The 17,907-nt window shown below is 42.7% G+C and overlaps 1 protein-coding gene across 1 annotated transcript in view; it reads right to left on the minus strand.

Annotated features, from left to right (window-relative positions):
* The window catches only part of LOC308531424 (polycystin-1-like protein 2), a gene marked incomplete at its 3' end in the record, with an annotated part of 73,077 nt that overhangs the window by 41,191 nt on the left and 13,979 nt on the right, over window positions 1-17,907 (minus strand). Inside the window, 6 exon segments of the mRNA XM_081108359.1 lie at window positions 1,149-1,356; window positions 3,518-3,594; window positions 3,596-3,692; window positions 7,653-7,955; window positions 9,934-10,045; window positions 12,052-12,142. Of these exon segments, the coding sequence (XP_080964485.1) occupies window positions 1,149-1,356; window positions 3,518-3,594; window positions 3,596-3,692; window positions 7,653-7,955; window positions 9,934-10,045; window positions 12,052-12,142 (888 nt within the window).

The raw sequence follows: 17,907 nt of genomic DNA on the forward strand, positions 1-17,907 counted from the left end.
CTCTTTAGATCTCCCTACTCCTGTCTTCATGTCTATCCTAGGACGAATGTGCCAGACATTCTCCGTTTACCCTGCAGCCCACTGTCCATCGACTCCAGAGCTCTGTGTACTAGAAGACTGATCCCTGTAGACTGTATCACCTGGGCTCCTGCACCCTCTGGCTTTCTGTTGGGCTTAGCCAATAGGAAGCATTGGCTGGTGTTGGGGGGTGAGAGGACAGAGGCTGAGGTATTTATTTACTTACAACTTCCCCTGGTAGGCTGCAGCTGGCAGAGGCTGTGTTCCTCCAGCCAAGACCATAGTTCCTGTTGGGGGGCACCTCTCGCAAGCTGCAGATCCTTGAGGTTTCTAGTAACGCCACCCCCCACCCCCTTCTGCATTCGTAAGAGGGATAATGGCTTTTCCCTGTGTAGTTCTGCATTGTCATCCCCAGGTTGTTCCCTCATTTCTGCCCACATTTGTAAATAGACTCTCATCCAGCTCTCATCAACTCCTGGTCTGAGTGAGCCATCTGCTTCCTGCAGGGACCTGGCTGATAGACCAAGCCATCTTGAGCTCTCACCTAGATTCCTGCAAGAGCCTAAGCAATCTCCTTGAGTTCTCTCTTGCCCTCCTCCACCCTGCTACCAGAGCATTTTGAAGCAAAACGTGATCATGTCCTGAACCTGCTTAAAACTCTTGCATGGCTTTCCCAAACTCTTAGGATAAAGACCAAAATCCTGTCTTTGATGTGACTGCAAGGCCCTGCCTACTCTTCAGTTTCTTCTTGCCTCTCTTTCCCACACCAGCCTCTTTCACATCCAGGTTGTTCTGTTCTCCCTCCTTTATCACTGTGTTTCCTTCCCAGTCCCTTTTTCCCTGGCCAACTTAATTCCTCTTCACATTTCTCATCTCTGCTGAGGGAAGCCTTCCCTGACCCCAAGTTAGGAAAGTTGTCATAGAAGTATGTTCTCTTCTTTCATTCATTTTCGAATCATTGCTGACCACAAGGTAGTAACTGAGATCTATAAGAACTGAGACCGGGTCTGGTTTTGACCACCACTGTAAGCCCTGCTCTAAGTCAATGCCAGATGAGGTTGGTTCTCAGTAAATGGTGCCTGAATGATGAATGAATTCATCACTGCAGGAGTTCGCTCTCTCAGCCCCACCTGACTAGAGGCTTGAGTTTCAGGGGGGCGGACACATAAAGGCACTGCTCCTCCTGCTTCTCCAGCTCCTGGCCTCTCCAGATGGCCAGGTGCAGGGTGACTGCAGAATTGGGTGGTGGCAGGCAGGACGGCGGGACCACCAGCTCCCTCTGGTCTGTGCAAAGCAGCTGCCTCTCAATACAGTCGTTCCACTGAGCCCAGCAACGGCCTGAGAAACAGAGATGGGCAAACACTGTCCATCCAGGAACTCTGAACTTCACACATGTGGCTACCTTCTGGTTTGGGGTTTTTAGAAGAAAAGGGTCATAGATAAGAAAATCAGCTTCAAATAGAGATTTTGATATATTTTTTAAAATTTCACTTGCAGGTTGCAGGAATGGTACTGCAGAAAGATACTTCTGGGAAAATGACCTGTGCTTCACCCAAACTCTGAGCAAACCTGCAGAATATGTTGCCTTGTTTTGTGCCAGTAACTTGCGCTGGTGAGCAGGCTGGCATATAATAAGAGGTGCCCGCCTGGGAGAATGTCCAGGGCAGCTTTTTGTCACTGGTGTATTTCTCACTCCACATGGAAGTAATTGTCCACAGCTGTATGCCACTGTGGGGTGCACTGGGGACTTGGGGAGCTGTCCCTCCATCTGGGAGGCTGCAATGTCATTTTCTGCTTTATGAAACCAGCTCAGTAAATCTCTGTATTCTTTGCCCTTCAAATTTGTTTATTGATGTTTATCCCCTGCCCCAAATATGATAGTCATTCCGAAGACATGTCCAGGGGTCAGGTCATCAGCTCAATTACCTAAACTCTGCATGGTATCCTTTATTAATTTAGATAACAAGAACTAATACTCAAAAGGACATTCTGACCACTTAATAATTTATGTCAAAAGCCTTAAAATTTTAGCCCTAGCCAGTTGCTCAGTGGTTAAAGCCTCGGCCCTCAGACTGAAGTGTCACAGGTTCAATTCTGGCCAAGGGCATGTAACTTAGGAAGCAACCAATCGATGTGTCTCTCTCACATAGATGTTTTTCTCTCTCTGACTCTCCCCCTCCCTTCCACTCTCTCTAAAAATCAATGGAAAAAATATCCTCAGGTGAGGATTAACAACCCCAACCAAAAAAACCTCTTCAAATTTCATGACTTTGACCCAGTTATTGCATTTCTAGAAATGTATTTATGAAAGTAACCACTGATGCAAATTAAGATTCAGCTATAAAGATGTTCATTACAGTGTTTGTAAAGGCAAATAATTTGAAAATGGCCAAAATGTCCAAAAAGAAGGCAATCGTGGATAAATGATCATGCATCAATTGACAGTCCATTATGCAACTACTATGAATATCAAGATGGAGTCAAAGGTACTGTGACATTGAAGTATGTAGGATATATTGTTCAATTAAGAAGGGTAGCAAATGAAATATGTACAGTATGAATGGCATTCATTTTCTTTCTAAAAAATATGTATGTAGCTAGAATATATCCTTATGAAAAGGAGGACAACCATTTCTTTTTTTGTTGTTGTAACTTTTAAAAATTATTTATTTTTAGAGAAAGGGGGGGAAGGAAAGAAAGAGAGGGAGAGAAAAAAAAACACATCAATTTGTTTTTCACTCATTTATGTATTCACTGATTGATTCTTGTATGTGCCCTGACCAGGATTAAACCTGCAACTAGCATATTGGATGGTGCTCTAACCAAGGGAGATACCCAGCCAGGACCAGGACAGCCATTTCTTTAAAATAAGCACTATTGTTACAATTTTGGTTTGCCAGAAAATGCTTCATCACTTTCTTCTTCTAAGGCAGTGGTTCTCAACCTTCTGGCCCTTTAAATACAGTTCCTCATGTTGTGACCCAACCATAAAATTATTTTCGTTGCTACTTCATAACTGTAATGTTGCTACTGTGATGAATCGTAATGTAAATATCTGATATGCAGGATGGTCTTAGGCGACCCCTGTGAAAGGGTCGTTTGACCGCCAAAGGGGTCGCGACCCACAGGTTGAGAACCTCTGTTCTAAGGCATGGAGGTGAAAGGAAGGACCCACCAAAGAGGGAGGAGCATTTTGCCACTGGCATTGTTTGTAGTGATAATACAAAAGCAGACCGACTTTCAGGTTTGTTATAGTTCTTAAATTCTCTACAGTTAAATGCATCTCCTTGTTGCGTGCCTCTAGGACCAACCCCACCTTGGTTTTTCACTGTTACCTCTTATTTCCATTGGAATTTGCAGCCTCTGGCATATACAGTGTACACAAAATGTCAGGCATGAGTATGCCGGTGTGAAGGTTAAGAAAAAGAACAGCAAAGCTAACCGCTATCCATCGCTTTGTGGTGAAATAGGACAGCTCCAGAGCTCTAACGCCACCTACCACATGACCAGTGGAAGCGTAAATCCTTTTCACTATCCAGCCAGTGCAGAGTCACTGTCGTGAAAGGATCCACATAGACCAGGTTCCACGTATACCTCCACATCCCCTTTATCTCTCTGCAGAAAAAGCAGCTGGTTTGCAAGACACTTCTCCACAGTTAGCATCCCACTCTCTACTTCAGAGCAATTGTGCCAAGGTGTGGAATGGAGACAGACCTTGTCTGATCTGCCTGGTTCCCCTTGGGATGGTCACTGAGTAAGTAACTTTAGTTGGAATGTGGGCTCAGTGCTAAAGGTCCACCATGTGTTCAACTGCATAATCAGAACCTGCTCTAGCCAGGCCCTGTGCTTGATGCCTAGACAAACAGGAATATAGGCCAGGCCTCTGTCCTTCCATTTAGTAGGGAAGACAGACAAGGAAACGATTAAAACACAGAGTGCTCACTGCTGCAGAAGAGGGGGCCCAGGAGATTATGAGAATGTATGAGAGGGGGGCATTAAGTTAAGAATGTAGGCCTTGGGGCAGCCAGATCTCAGGCTGAATCATTGGCCCTGAGACCTCTGGCCAGTATCTAAGCCTCTTAGCTTCTGTCCCTCCGAGGGTTTGATAACATCTGATTCCCGGGATTGCTGTGGATCAAATGAGAGACACTAGTGATGCGTTTCCTCTTGTGTCTAGTGCAGAGGAGGGCACCGAGCTGTTGCCTCTACAAAGCAGACAGCTGGCATCAGGGCAAGCTTCCCCAGAGGACTGGACCCCAAAGAGAGCTGTTGTGAGGAGGAGTGAAGGTGAGCTGGCAACAATGGAGAGCATGTGGATTCTAGGAAGAGGGATCAGCCAGCATACAGTGTGTTCCTGGAGTCAGTTCTGGAAGGAGCTGTTAAACAGCTTATGCTCATAGGGCTTGACCTGGAATAACATGAGGCTACAGCAGAATTCAACCCCAGTGGTCTCCCATGGCCTGATAATAAAACCCAAAACCTGTTGCCTTGGCACCTTAGACCCCATGTGATCTGACGTCTGCCCATCTCTGTGTTATCTTCTACATCCTCTCCCTCCTCCACACAGGCCTCAGAGCCCTCTAATCCATGCACCCAGAAAGCTCTTATTCTACTTTCTAGTAGGTTCCCCCTTAAATGTCACCTCTTAAGACTCCTTATCTGGGGTGGGAACGTCCAGGGAGAGGTCAATGGGGGAAAATGAGACATATGGAATACTTTAAACAATAAAGAATTAAAAAAAAAGTCCTTGTCTAATCACATTTGCTAGATCACCCTCTGTTAGTTGCTTTCATTGCACCCTATTGGTTCTAGTTAAACATATCAAAATTCCTAGTTATATGCTAATTTTTTTGTTAATCTCACCCAGTAAGGTTCATGAAGGCAGGATCATGTCTTTTTATTCACCATTGTATCTCCAGTCCCTAATACTAAGCCTTGAACATTGTAGATGCAAAGTAAGTCTTTGTTATTGAATAAATGCATGCATGAGCAATGTCAACAGCAAGGAGTCAAAGACTTAGTCTTGCTATAAAAACCATCACATTGCCCATGAATGCACTTTTATCATGGAATTGGGACCAAGCAGTAGTACTTTAATTATAATAGCTAATGAGAAAAGAGAGGCAGATCTCATCTCAAAGTGTTAACTGAAGATGAAATATCAAAGCCCTGTAAGAAGCAAGCCTATTTTCTGATATACATATTAAAAGAAATAAATATGCCTCTGAACACTGCCTTGGTTGCATCCCACAAATTTGGGTAGGTTGTATTGTCATTATCACTCAAAAATATATTTAAATTTCCCTTGTGATTTTTTTCTTTTACCCATTAATATTTTTTTAGACGTGTGATGTTTAATTTCCAAGATGGCTAAAAGATATGTACATATCCTAGATATGTTACTATTGATTTATAACACAAATAGCATGCTTTGTTTAATTTCAATCCATCTGGGTCTCTCTTCAAGCAGAAGAAATACCAGTGATTCCTAGTGTTCTGAAAAACCAGAACCAAAGAAAACCCAAAAAAACAAAAACCCCCAAAAAACAGAGTGCTTGGACATCTTTTTCTTGTGAGGTTAAGTGTTTTTAAAAATACATTCTTTTCCTCAGCATTTGTTCCAGATAATTCTTGGAGACTGGAAGGAGCTGTGAACACAGTCGGAACAGGTGTCAGACTTTGGTGGTATTGATAAAGTTGCCAAAGGACAAAGTCACAAGGTATGCTGAAGATCTTGGGGAATCTGCCTGTCTTTGGAAATGGTTTAGGGAACATAGCAAACATTCAGGTCATAGGGAAATGATCAAAAGCAAACCATTATGTTTACCAGTGAGCTAAAGACACCTCTTTGGTAGTAAAGAAAGAGGCATGTGGGAGGATGTGACCAGCTGAAGGAGAGGTGGCACCCAGCCCTGGAGCAGAGGGGCGCAGCCCGGGGACTTGAGAGCCCAGAGAAGCTCTTACAGAGATAGTTGCAAATATGTGGTGGGCCCTGAGACCAAGGCCAGCCAGGACTGGGCCAGCCTGTCCAAGTGAGAGCCTTCCTGTCCTACCTGTTCCCTTGCCTTCCTCCTCGCCCCCTTCATCACTGGAGTCGTCCAAGTCTGTTTTTCTTGTGGGGAGAAGATTGCTTACCTTCTAAGACAGAGGTGGGAACCTTTTTTTACTGGCATTGGATATTTATAACATTATTTGTGGGCCATACAAAATTATCAACTTAAAAATTAGCCTGCTGCCCCAGCTGGTTTGGCTCACTGGATAGAGTGACAGCTCATGAATTGAAGGGTCCCAGGTTTGATTCCAGTCAAGGTTCCAGGCTTGATCCCCAGCCCCAGTCGGGAGGCAACTAATCAATGTGTTTCTCTCACATAGATGTTTTTCTCTCTCTGTTTCTCTCCCTCCCTTCCACTATCTCTAAGAATCAAGGGAAAAATATCCTCAGACGAGGATTAACAACAACAAAATAAGCCTGCTATCTTTGGTCAAACATTTAATTAACTCACCCCTAATGCCTTGGCAGGGCCAGACCAAATGATTTTGTGGACCTTATATGGCCAGCGGGCTGGGTGTTCCCCACCCCTGATCTAAGAGTAAGCCATAAAGTCACAGGGCATGCTTAAAATTCATCTATTATCCCCTGAGTAACTTTTATAGGAGACAAAATTAATTTGCATTTGAATTATAGTCTATTTATTATGTATAGTTTCCATCATCATTTCATTTTGGCTTCTTCCTGTTCCAAACTGGACTTTTATTATCTGGCTAAGTTCCTATGCTTTTCTTCTTGAATCTATTGTCTTTTCTGTCATCTCTTTTGCCAATTCCCTTACTGACAGCATGGTAGGCCTACACCTGCATATTACCCTCTATTTTGCACACCTCTGAGATTGAGGGCAGAGGATGCTGTAGGCAGGGTCCTGGGTGAGCTGGAGACTCTGGGCCCTCATCACATTCCTGCCTGCTAACCTGACTGCCCTCAAGGACCCTGTTCTTTTATATTAAATGCAAATGTATGCGTGGTCTCCTCCCCTGGCTGGTGCCAGCCAGTCTGTCTGCCAGCCAGTCAGTTGCCCTGTCTCTATTCCAGTAAGAATTATGACACTTCTTCTCTTGTCCTTCTCTCTTCTCTTCCCATGCTTCAGTGTTTACCTCTCTTGCCCCTAAGGGCATGGGCTGCAGTTTCCCAAACACACTATTTTCTAGAACTGATGAAAGAAATTGGAATACTCTTGCTCTCCCCCAATGGTTCTCAGTGAGGGTGATTTTGTTCCTCAAGGGGCAGTTGGCTTTGTCTGGAGATGTTTTTGGTTGCCAAGACTTGGGAGGCTGGTGCTACTGGCATCTAAGGAATAGAAGCCAGAGATGCTACTGAACATCCTATAATGCACAGAACAGCTTCCACAACCAAGAATGATCCAGTCCCCAATGTCTGAAGTGCCAAAGTTGAGAACCCTTGTCAATACGCTCATGAGGACAGATAATATCCGTCTCTGTCTTGTTTTGTGACTCAGGTTGGATGCTCTTAACCATGCTTGTGTCCAGGACACCCTGGAAACTGGCTGGCAGGAGCCTGGATTCTAAGTTAGGAAGGGAAGAGGAGGGAGATTTGGAAGGGAGCTACCAATCCCAAGTACCTTCAAGAGGACCTGCCACATGGTAAATCCCAGATGGCCGCCCAAGTCTCTCTTCCTCATGGGAGGAGGATGCATTGAGTCCTGCTGCCTCAAAGGTCAACTCTTCTGGGATGCCATGAGCCACTGAGATGTTGACCAGTAGATCCTGTCCAAGCTCCAAGTGGTCAGAAGGCCAGGAGGCCTGCGGCCCTGGCAGAGGCTTCATGAAGTGGACCGTGATGTTTGTGGAGGGTGCAGAGGTGGTGGTGTTGCTGGTGGCTCGGGTCTCCAGGTGGTGCATCCCTGGACCCACACCCTGCTGGGCTGCTCTGTCCAGGGTGAGGTTGTAGGGGAGCAGGGCGGTGTGTGATGGATTCAGTCAGGGTTGTGTTATCTGATAGCACAGTGTAAGTCACCTCCATTTCTAGGTGGGGCAAGAAACATTTAGGAATGTGATAACAACTATGTAGTTGATTATACTGAGATAATTCAAACTCAAGCTCTGAAGTGAGATTCTGGGAATCAACATGGATATGGATATAGCTATAAAGACATAAGTAAGGATATACTTGCCCCTGAATATTAACAGTGATTATCTCTGAGTATTGGATTCATGAGTTTTGGGTCCTCTCTGCTCATTTGTATATTCTAATTTATTTATACTATGAATGTGTTACCTAAAAGCTTAAAAGTTTGTAATAAAAGTATTAGATTACTTGTTGCCATATTTTTGTAGGGAGGAAGGCTAAAAAGGGAAGGCTAAGGGTATAGCTGATGTATATGCATGAGGATTAACCTCAAGTCTTGTTTCAGGCAGGAGCAGGTGAAGCATTTCCTTCTGCTCCCACAGCTAACTGCCAGAAACCCTGTCCACAGGAGAACTCAGCCTGTTGACATCGCGATGGTGCTCCCTTACAGGTTGGGGCTGGTTGTCCTTACTGAATGCTAAATATTGTGGTTGACTCTTAAAATATGATATCAACCAACAAATTAGGATTCTTTCTGAAAGTAATTAGGCTAGTGTGTTTCTTGTTTGAGTGATGATGATGATGATGATGATGATGACGATGATGATGATGTAAGCCCCCGAGAACAGGAATCCTGATTTCAGGTTTACTGCTGTCTTTCCCGTACCTGGCAAAGAGTATGCTCTCAATTATATTTGTAGAATGAATAAATACATAAAGGATTATTTTAAGCTTCTCCAGTTACACACAGCCACCATCTTCAGCCAACAAACACACCACACAGACAGGAGTCCCAAGTACTGTATGTAAAGCCTGGTTAGAGTTCCTGTAAGTCACTGTTCTGAATGAGGTTTCAGGTAGTGTGAGGTCACGTGAGGTCATGCTTTCACTTCTACAGGCCTCTATCTAGATCTCAAATTGGACCTGTGCCTTGAGGAAAGATGCTGGCTTGGGTGAGGATGGATTTTAGTTGGGAAGGTCTCTACTGAGAGAAGGGGTGGTATTCAAAATATTTAACACTGAAACTGCATGGGTACGAACCAATTTGAATGGGTATTCTGATAAAGCAGAATAGATACTGTGACCAATCAGAATGGGTACTGTGACCAATCAGAATAGATTAGATGCTGTTACCAATCACAACGATCACTGTGACCAATCAGAATGGGTGCTGTGACCAGTCAGAATGGACATTGTGACCAATGAGAAACGTTGCTATGACCAATCAGAATGGACACTTTGACTAATCAGAATGGACATGATTAGAATGGCCTTTGTGACCAATCAGAAAAGAAACTGTGACCAATGAGAATGGACACCAGTCATAACAGCTGCTATGGCTGTAGCAGTGTGTGCAGCCGAATATGAGCCCTTACTTGGGACAACATAATTGGACCAAATTGGTCAATGCCAGCTGCATTGAGATGGGCTCGGACCCAGTTGGTAGCACTCCCAGTCCCATTTAAATACCCCCAGCAAGGAGTGTCTTATAAGTTAAATTCTTGAGATAGGACTATGGGCATACAAAGAAGAACCTTTGGAAAGCTGGAAGCTCTCACTAGCTTAATAGCCTGAGACTTTAAACCTTTGATTCTGAACCTTTCCTCCATTTCTTCATCTGTAAAATGGAGATAATAATAGTATACTGGGTGGGCCAGTATATGTAAAATACTTAGATCAGTTCTTGGCACACATGAGGTGCTAAACAAATGAATAATTAAATAACTGATAAGCGATTGCTGTTAGTATTTATTAAAGCCTGGGAGTTGGATGGATAAATTTGGGGGATATCAAGGTTGCCTTGACCTTGACCTTGACCATTTCTGCAGACTCACCTCCATTGAGCTCCACCTGAATCCACATAGGGTCCCCGAAGACAACCCGGCAGAGAGGGCTGGCTCCTAATTTGGACAGGCCAGAGCACCCAGTCACACTGAGTCTCTTCATCTATTTTTTTTTAATTTTTTTTAAATTTTTTATTTTTTAAAATTAAATCTTTATTGTTTAGATTATTACATTTGTTCCTCTCCCCCCCCCCCATAGCTCCCCTCCACCCAGTTCCCACCCCACCCTCCACCCTCACTCCCCACCCACTGTCCTCATCCATAGGTGCACGATATTTGTCCAGTCTCGCAACTCCCACACCCCTTTCCCCCCAAAAAATAGTCCATTCCCTTTCTATGTCCCTGATTCTATTATAATCACCAGTTCATTCTGTTCATCAGATTATTTATTCACTTGATTCTTAGATTCACGTGTTGATAGATGCATATTTGTTCTTCAAAATTTATATCTTTACCTTTTTCTTCTTCTTCCTCTTCTTAAAGGATACCTTTCATCATTTCATATAATACTGGTTTGGTGGTGATGAACTCCTTTAGCTTTTCCTTATCTGTGAAGCTCTTTATCTGACCTTCAATTCTGAATGATAGCTTTGCTGGATAAAGTAATCTTGGTTGTAGGTTCTTGGCATTCATCACTTTGAATATTTCTTGCCACTCCCTTCTGGCCTGCAAAGTTTCTGTTGAGAAATCAGCTGACAGTCGTATGGGTATTCCCTTGTAGGCAACTGAGTTTCTTTCTCTTGCTGTTTTTAAGATTCTCTCTTTGTCTTTTGCTCTTGGCATTTTAATTATGATGTGTCTTGGTGTGGTCCTCTTTGGATTCCTTTTGTTTGGGGTTCTCTGTGCTTCCTGGACTTGTAAGTCTATTTCTTTCACCAGGTAGGGGAAGTTTTCTGTCATTATTTCTTCAAATAGGTTTTCAATATCTTGCTCTCTCTCATCTTCTGGCACCCCTATAATTCTGATGTTGGTACGCTTGAAGCTGTCCCAGAGGCTCCTTACACTATCTTCGTATTTTTGGATTCTTTTTTCATTTTGCTTTTCCGGTTGGGTGTTTTTTGCTTCTTCGCATTTCAAATCTTTGACTTGATTCTTGCACTCCTCTGGTCTGCTGTTGGGAGTCTGTATAATATTCTTTATTTCAGTCAGTGTATGCTTAATTTCTAGTTGGTTCTTTATCACAACATCGATGGTCTCATTAGATTTCTTGAGGATCTCACTATATTTATCGGCGGTCTCACCAGTCTTTTCGAGGGCCTTACTGAGTTTATCGGAGGCTTCTAGACAGTTCTTGAGAGACCTTAAAAGTGTGGTTTTGAGCTCTATATCCTCCCTTTCTGTCATTTGTGTCCTGTTTCTTTTTCTCTGCATTTTTTATGCTTTCTTGGTGCACCCCCTTGTGGTCTTTGTGCACAGTCTTGTTGTAGTTAAGTCTTGATTGTTGTAGGTAACACTGGGGGGGATTTGACCTCTAGGCCAACTGGCTGTGAGAATCAGCTGTGTCTGCAGTGGGAGAACTTCTGTCCCCTAGGGAGGTGCTAATCTAGCCTTTGCCTGAGGCTATCCCGCAGATGCCTCTGTGCAAGGCTTGGGCAGGGCGGGTCCCAGGGGATCAACCAGGCAGGCGGAGGGAGCAGTTATGGCTGCTCTCAGTCCCGTCCCCAGAGGCTCTGCCTCTCAGTGTCCCAGCAACCGCTGCAAACCTCGGAGAGAAAGCTGCCCTCGAGTTCTGACCGATGCCAGACAGTCCAGCTTCTTCCGTTTGAGTCTGGGTCCCCAGAGACTCGCCTAGAACTGGAGCTCAGAGCCTGAGACTCCCTCCTGACTGAAACAGACAACCGCGCCCTCAGCTGCCAGCCCACTCCGCACGCACCTCCGCACCTTTGTATTTTAATTCTGCACTGCGCCTCCTCTGAGTCTCGGTATGCTTTTCTCTTTCCTTCTAGTTGTAGAATTTCCCCTCAGCCAGCCTTCCTGTGGTTCTGGGTGATGTCCGTTCCATCTTTTAGTTGTATTTTTGAAGTGGTTGTGCGAGGCAGCAATCTCCGGTGTTTACCTATGCTGCCATCTTGGTTTCCTGAGTCTCTTCATCTTGTCTCAAATAGTTACTTGCTTCTGAGCCGTCACATGCCACTCACTAGTTGTGCACTCAGCAAACACAGTGAATTCCCCATGAGATGTGAATTGATGGATCACTTTGCTGGACAAACTGCTGTAAACAGAAATGTTACCAGTGTTGGGAATATGCAAACACATGCATGCACACATGCGTGCACAGCTGCAGTCACCCACCCCGCACCTTTTCTGCACTGCAAAGACAAACAGGTGAAGAAAAAGAGCTACACAACCAAGCTCTCGGTGCTTGCAAAGGTGACAGTGAGACGTCCTGGAGCAAGTGAGAGTGGAAGAAATAGCACTGACCAACCAGGGAGTTGAATATTTGGCTACAAGTCAGTTTTCTACCATTTATTCCTTCTGTGGCTCACATAAATCTCCCTTCTGGGTCTTCTTGCTTCATCTGTAAAATACTATGCCCTAGCCTACCTTTCTGAGTCTTCATCCCCCCATCTGTGAAATGGGGTCAGATTCCAAACATATCAAAATTATGGGTTTTTTGCTTCTCATTTTCCCTAGGGAACTAATTAAAAATCTCAAAGATCGTCTGCAAAGATGCACATGACCTCCTCTCCTGACCTTCTCCCCATCTTCTGTCACACTCCTCTAACTCCCTAGTATATGTTCACTGAGACCTCCTTTTCAGTTTCTAGAACATGCCACCTCTTGCTCTTCTCAAGGCCTGAAAGTGCACTGGTCTTGGCTCACACTCCTCCGTTGGTTCTCAGCTTAAATATCACTTCCTCAGGGAGGCCTTCCCTAGGTTCCCTTTCCTGCTGTAGCTTTGCTGCTTCTCCTAGGTGATACTCATGCCTTGTGTGCTTACTTATTCACTGTCATTCTTCCTTGCTAGGCTGTTAGCAGAGTGTCTGTCTAGCTCTCTCTTATATACCTGGCACCTAGCACAGAGCCTAGCACATAGTGCTTGAGAAATCATTGACAAATAAGCATATTTGTGAGAAAGCTTAGAAAACAGTAACGTAACCTGATTCTTGGTGCCAGTCAAAATGGAGTAAGCCCACCATAGCCTATTTCCTCCATTGATCACAACTAAATACCTGGACAGAACTAAAAAAGAAACTACCTGAGGACTCAAAAGTAAAAAAAACAAACAGAAATAGCAGGCAGATTGGCGTTTCTCCCATGAAGAAAAGAGTTTCCTGTTTTGTGTCTTTTTAAAAAATCTCCTTTATCGGTTGGCTTTGTCTCCAGAGTAGTAGCCTGAGTCATTGAACTGCACAGTGAGTGAATAAAACAAAAAACCCCAAAGAAATCCCCTCCGTTTAGCCAGAGAACCAAGAAAAGGGATCCAGTCAGTGAGCCTGAGAATACAGAGGAAATACCCGTTTTTGTTTTGAGCTGTTTCTTTTTCATTTTCTTCTCCTGGCCCTGCACCAGGCTCTGCTCTCTCGAAGCTACACAGACCATATGGATGATGCAGACATCTAAATCCCCATTAAAAAATTCATAGCAGAATAGAGACCACAGAGGAAAAAGTCTGTGAACCTGATGATAGAGCAAGAGAAATCCAATCTGAAGAACAGAGAGGAAAAATATTAAAATTTTAAAATGAACGGAGCATCAGTAATCTGTGTAATAATATAAAAATGGAAACCATGTGTCATTTGAGCACCACTGGGAAGGGAGATTGGTATAGAAAAAATGTATTTGAAGAAATAATAACTGAAAACTTCCCAAATGTGGCAAAACACATAGAGATTCAAGAAGCACTGTGAATCCCTAAAAGGGAAAAACAAAACAAAGCACATTAAAACCATATCCAGCCCGAGGTGGTTTGGCTCAGTGGATAGAGCATCAGCCTGCGCACTGAAGGGTCCCAGGTTCGATTCCAGTCAAGAGCACCTGCTAGGGTTGCGGGCTTGATCCCTAGTAGGGGATGTGCAGGAGGCAGCCAATCAATGATTCTCTCTCATCATTGATGTTTCTATCTCTCCCTCTCCCTTCCTCTTTGAAATAAAAAAAGATATATTTTTAAAGAAAAAATAAAACAATACCCACACACATAATAACCAAACTGCTTAAAATAAAAAATCTTAAAATCAGCCTGAACAAAATGACTCACTACATATGGAGAAACTGATAATTTAAATGACTATAGATGTCTCCTTAGAAACCACGGAGGTCAGAAGACAGTGAACAATATCTTTAGAGTGTTGAAAGAAAATAATTGTCAACATATAATTCTATATCCAGTAAAAATATCTTCCAGGAATTAAAGCAAAATAAAGATATTCTCAGCAGTAAAGAAACTCTCTATAAGAATTTGTTGCCAGGAAATTGACTTAAAAGAAATGGTGAAGCCCTAATATGTTTGGCTCAGTGGATAGAGTGTCGGCCTGCGGACTGAAGGGTCCCGGGTTCGATTCCAGTCAGGGGCATGTGCCTTGGTTGTGGGCATATCCCCAGTGTGGGGTGTGCGGGAGGCAGCTGATCGATGTTTCTCTCTCATCGATGTTTCTAACTCTCTGTCCTTCTCCTTTCCTCTCTGTGAAAAATCAATAAAATATATTTTTTAAAAAAAGAAATGGTGAAGGAAAAATATCTTCAGGTGAGAATTAACAACAACAAAAAGTTTTTCCAGTTGAAGGGAAATTATACCAGGAAACTTGGGACTTCAGGAATGAAGGGAGAGCACAAGGAATGGCCATCTTGGTAACTGCATAGACTTTTGTCCTCCTAAGTTCTTTAAAATATGTATGATTGTTGAAAGGGGTATCAATATATGTAGATGTCCTACATATGACAATTAATATAAACTTAGGCAGGCAAATGGACCTATATGCTAGTAAGGCTTCAACATTTTACTTGAAGTGGTATAATAGTAACTCTAAGTAGACTGTGAAAGGTTAGACATGTATCCAGAAATTCCCAAAGTATCTACTAAAAAAAGTAATACAAAGAGATATAACAGAAAAGAAAACAAAAACACACAACCAGTAGTTAAGTTAAAATGGAATACTAAAAATATTGAGTAATCAAAAAGAAGTCAAGAAAGGAGAGGAACCAGGGGCGGGGATTAAACAGAGGGAAAACAGAAAACAAATACCAAAATAATAGATCTAAATTCAACTAAATCAATAATTACATTAATTGTAAATGCTCTTAACATTCCGTATGGGATATTTTAAAAAACCAAGATTCATCCATATACTGTCTACAAGAAACCCACTATAAATATAATGATATAGATAGGTTAAAAAAAAATAAAAGGATGGAAGAAAGATCTACCAGCCGACACTAATCAGAAGAATGCTGCAGTGACCGTTGTTAATATCAGATAATGTAGATTTTAGAACAAGAAAATGCTAACTCTTTGTGGATATGTGAAGGATGGTTTTGAATAGCAAAATCCAGCCAGTTTTTCAGTGATCTGTCTGGAAAAAGCAATTTGTTAAGTTTTTTAAACTCTGGTACCAACTGAAACTGTCTAGCACTGAAAAGCAGAGAAATTGATTTTTTTTTCTGATTTCTCTCCCACTGATCTCACTAAAGGAGAACCCTAAAAGTGGTTTTAGAAACTGCTGCCAGCATATGGAAGATATGCTTGGAATACAAAGAGAGGGAGACAACAACTCAAAAATTTGTGTTATAATCCTATGGATTTGTGCAATTCCACTCTTAGTTATAAACCCAACAGAAATGTGTATAATGTGCACCAAAGACAAGCACTAAAATGTTCATGACTGCACAATTTATAATACTCTAAGTGGAAAATCACTCAAAATGCCTACCAGTGCTAAAATGGACAGGTAAATTGAGATATATTCACACAATGAGATGCTATACAGCAACTAGTATCCCGGCGCACGAAATTTGTGCACATTAAAAGGGAATTAATTGCCCTAACGGGTTTGGCTCAGTGGATAGAGCATTGGCCTGCGGACTCAAGGATCTCGGGTTCAATTCTGGTCAAGGGCATGTACCTTGGTTGCAGGCACATCCCCAGTGGGAAGTGTGCAATAGGTAGCTGATCGAGGTTTCTCTCTCATCGATGTTTCTAACAATCTCTCCCTCTCCCTTCCTCTCTGTAAAAAATCAATAAAATATATTTTTTTTAAAAGGGAATTAATTAGTGGAGATATTTTAATATTGCTGTTTGCCCTTTATCTATAATAGGAGTGTGAGAAATGAAAGGAAATTAGTAAAATGTATATGAAAAGAATATAAATTTATTAATAAATAAACAGTAACAAAAGGATATAACAACAACAGAGGCATGATATAAAAATGACAAAAACATGATATGAAAACAATAAAAACATATGAAAACAACAAAAACATGATATAAAAACAACAGTGATGCAAACAGTGACTGATAAATTGATTAAACTTATTCTAATATCTCCCTGTACACCCACATTAAGAGTGAAAACACTTTCAGAGTGCTTGAATTGGTCATTTATATTGGGAATGAATGGTTCTTCCACCGAGAAGTAAATTTGCAGCAATTCCTGTAGACACTGTGGGTAAAACAGTACCACCACAACCTCTAATATAATGTATTAAAACTTTATTGTGGGGAGCCGCTACAGTGTTTTGGACAGGTTCAAGCCTTGGACTGATGAGAGGGCACAGTCCTCTCATTGCCACGTGCAAGTCCCAGCTTGGAGGGCAGGGCCCTCCCAGCACAATTATAGCCAACAGCTATAGTTGTAAGCTTGAACCTATGGTCCAAACACATGGCCCCACGTGCCTGAGTGATGTAGGCTTGATAGAGTTCAGGTGCATGTAGTTGAGTAGGATTGAAACCCAGGAGAATGTTGTAAACATCTTGGTCACACCCTTACTTTGCCTCGTGGCATCTGCTATAAAATAAAGACAGGGCTGTGGGCGTGGTCGCTATCTCTCAGAGAAGCAGCGTCCCACTGAGACCCAGATTTCATTCTCTTGTCTGTTTTTTCTAAGCCTTTCAGCCGCCCCCACTCAGGTTCACCCTTGGCTGTGCTGGCACGGCACACTTTATAAAGATATGCCTCCACACTCCGAGGGCGGGTTCCTGCCTCAAACCCCACCCTTACAGGAAATAGCTCTGGGAAACAGCTCGGGAGGAGGGTGCAGCCGTTACCAAGACAACCCCTGCAGGACTGACTTCCTTCCAGTTGGTCAAAAAGTTCTGGCCATTATGTTACACCCAGGGTTTTTATATAAGTAGATAATAAAAAAGAAATCCTAATTATACACAACAGTAAGGATGAATCTCAAAAACATACTACTGAACTGAAGTCAGACACAAAAGAGAATAAACAGTCCTTTATCAGATTCCATTTATATAAGTTTCAAATACAGGTCACACTATTTGATGATGTTAGAATTCCTGGAGGGTTATGGGGTAGAGGAGGGATTTCTGGGAGACTGGCCATGTTTTATTTCTTGATCTAGGTGCTGGTTCATTGTATAAAAATTAATTGTTCCATATCTTTTGGGGCACTTTCCTGTACATGTATTATGCTTAAATAAAAATGTTTAAAAATTGGTTCAAGACTCTAACATCCACTGATTTGTATATACTGCTTTGATGGTTGATGTTGATGGGATGCAGCTTAAAAAGAAAGTGGAGAAGAAAGCTCACATTTTTTATCTTTGCTTATAATGTCCAATTGTTAAGAACACCATAATCTGTGTCATTTTATTTATGTTGCTCACAGATTGCCAGCCAGCTTGGTGGATGAGGCCATCTGACCAGATCGGGCATTGTGACGGAACGGAAAGGGTAGGAAACTGGAAATGAGATCTCCTAGGGCTCCTAGGATTACCTGTAAAACCTAATGACTCAGTTAACCTCTCTGAGCCTCAGTGCCCTTGTCCATAAAATGAGGTGAGAGCTATTCC

The sequence above is a fragment of the Myotis nattereri genome (genome assembly GCF_964212035.1).
Source record: "Myotis nattereri genome assembly, chromosome: 15".
Classification (NCBI taxonomy): Eukaryota; Metazoa; Chordata; class Mammalia; order Chiroptera; family Vespertilionidae; genus Myotis; species Myotis nattereri.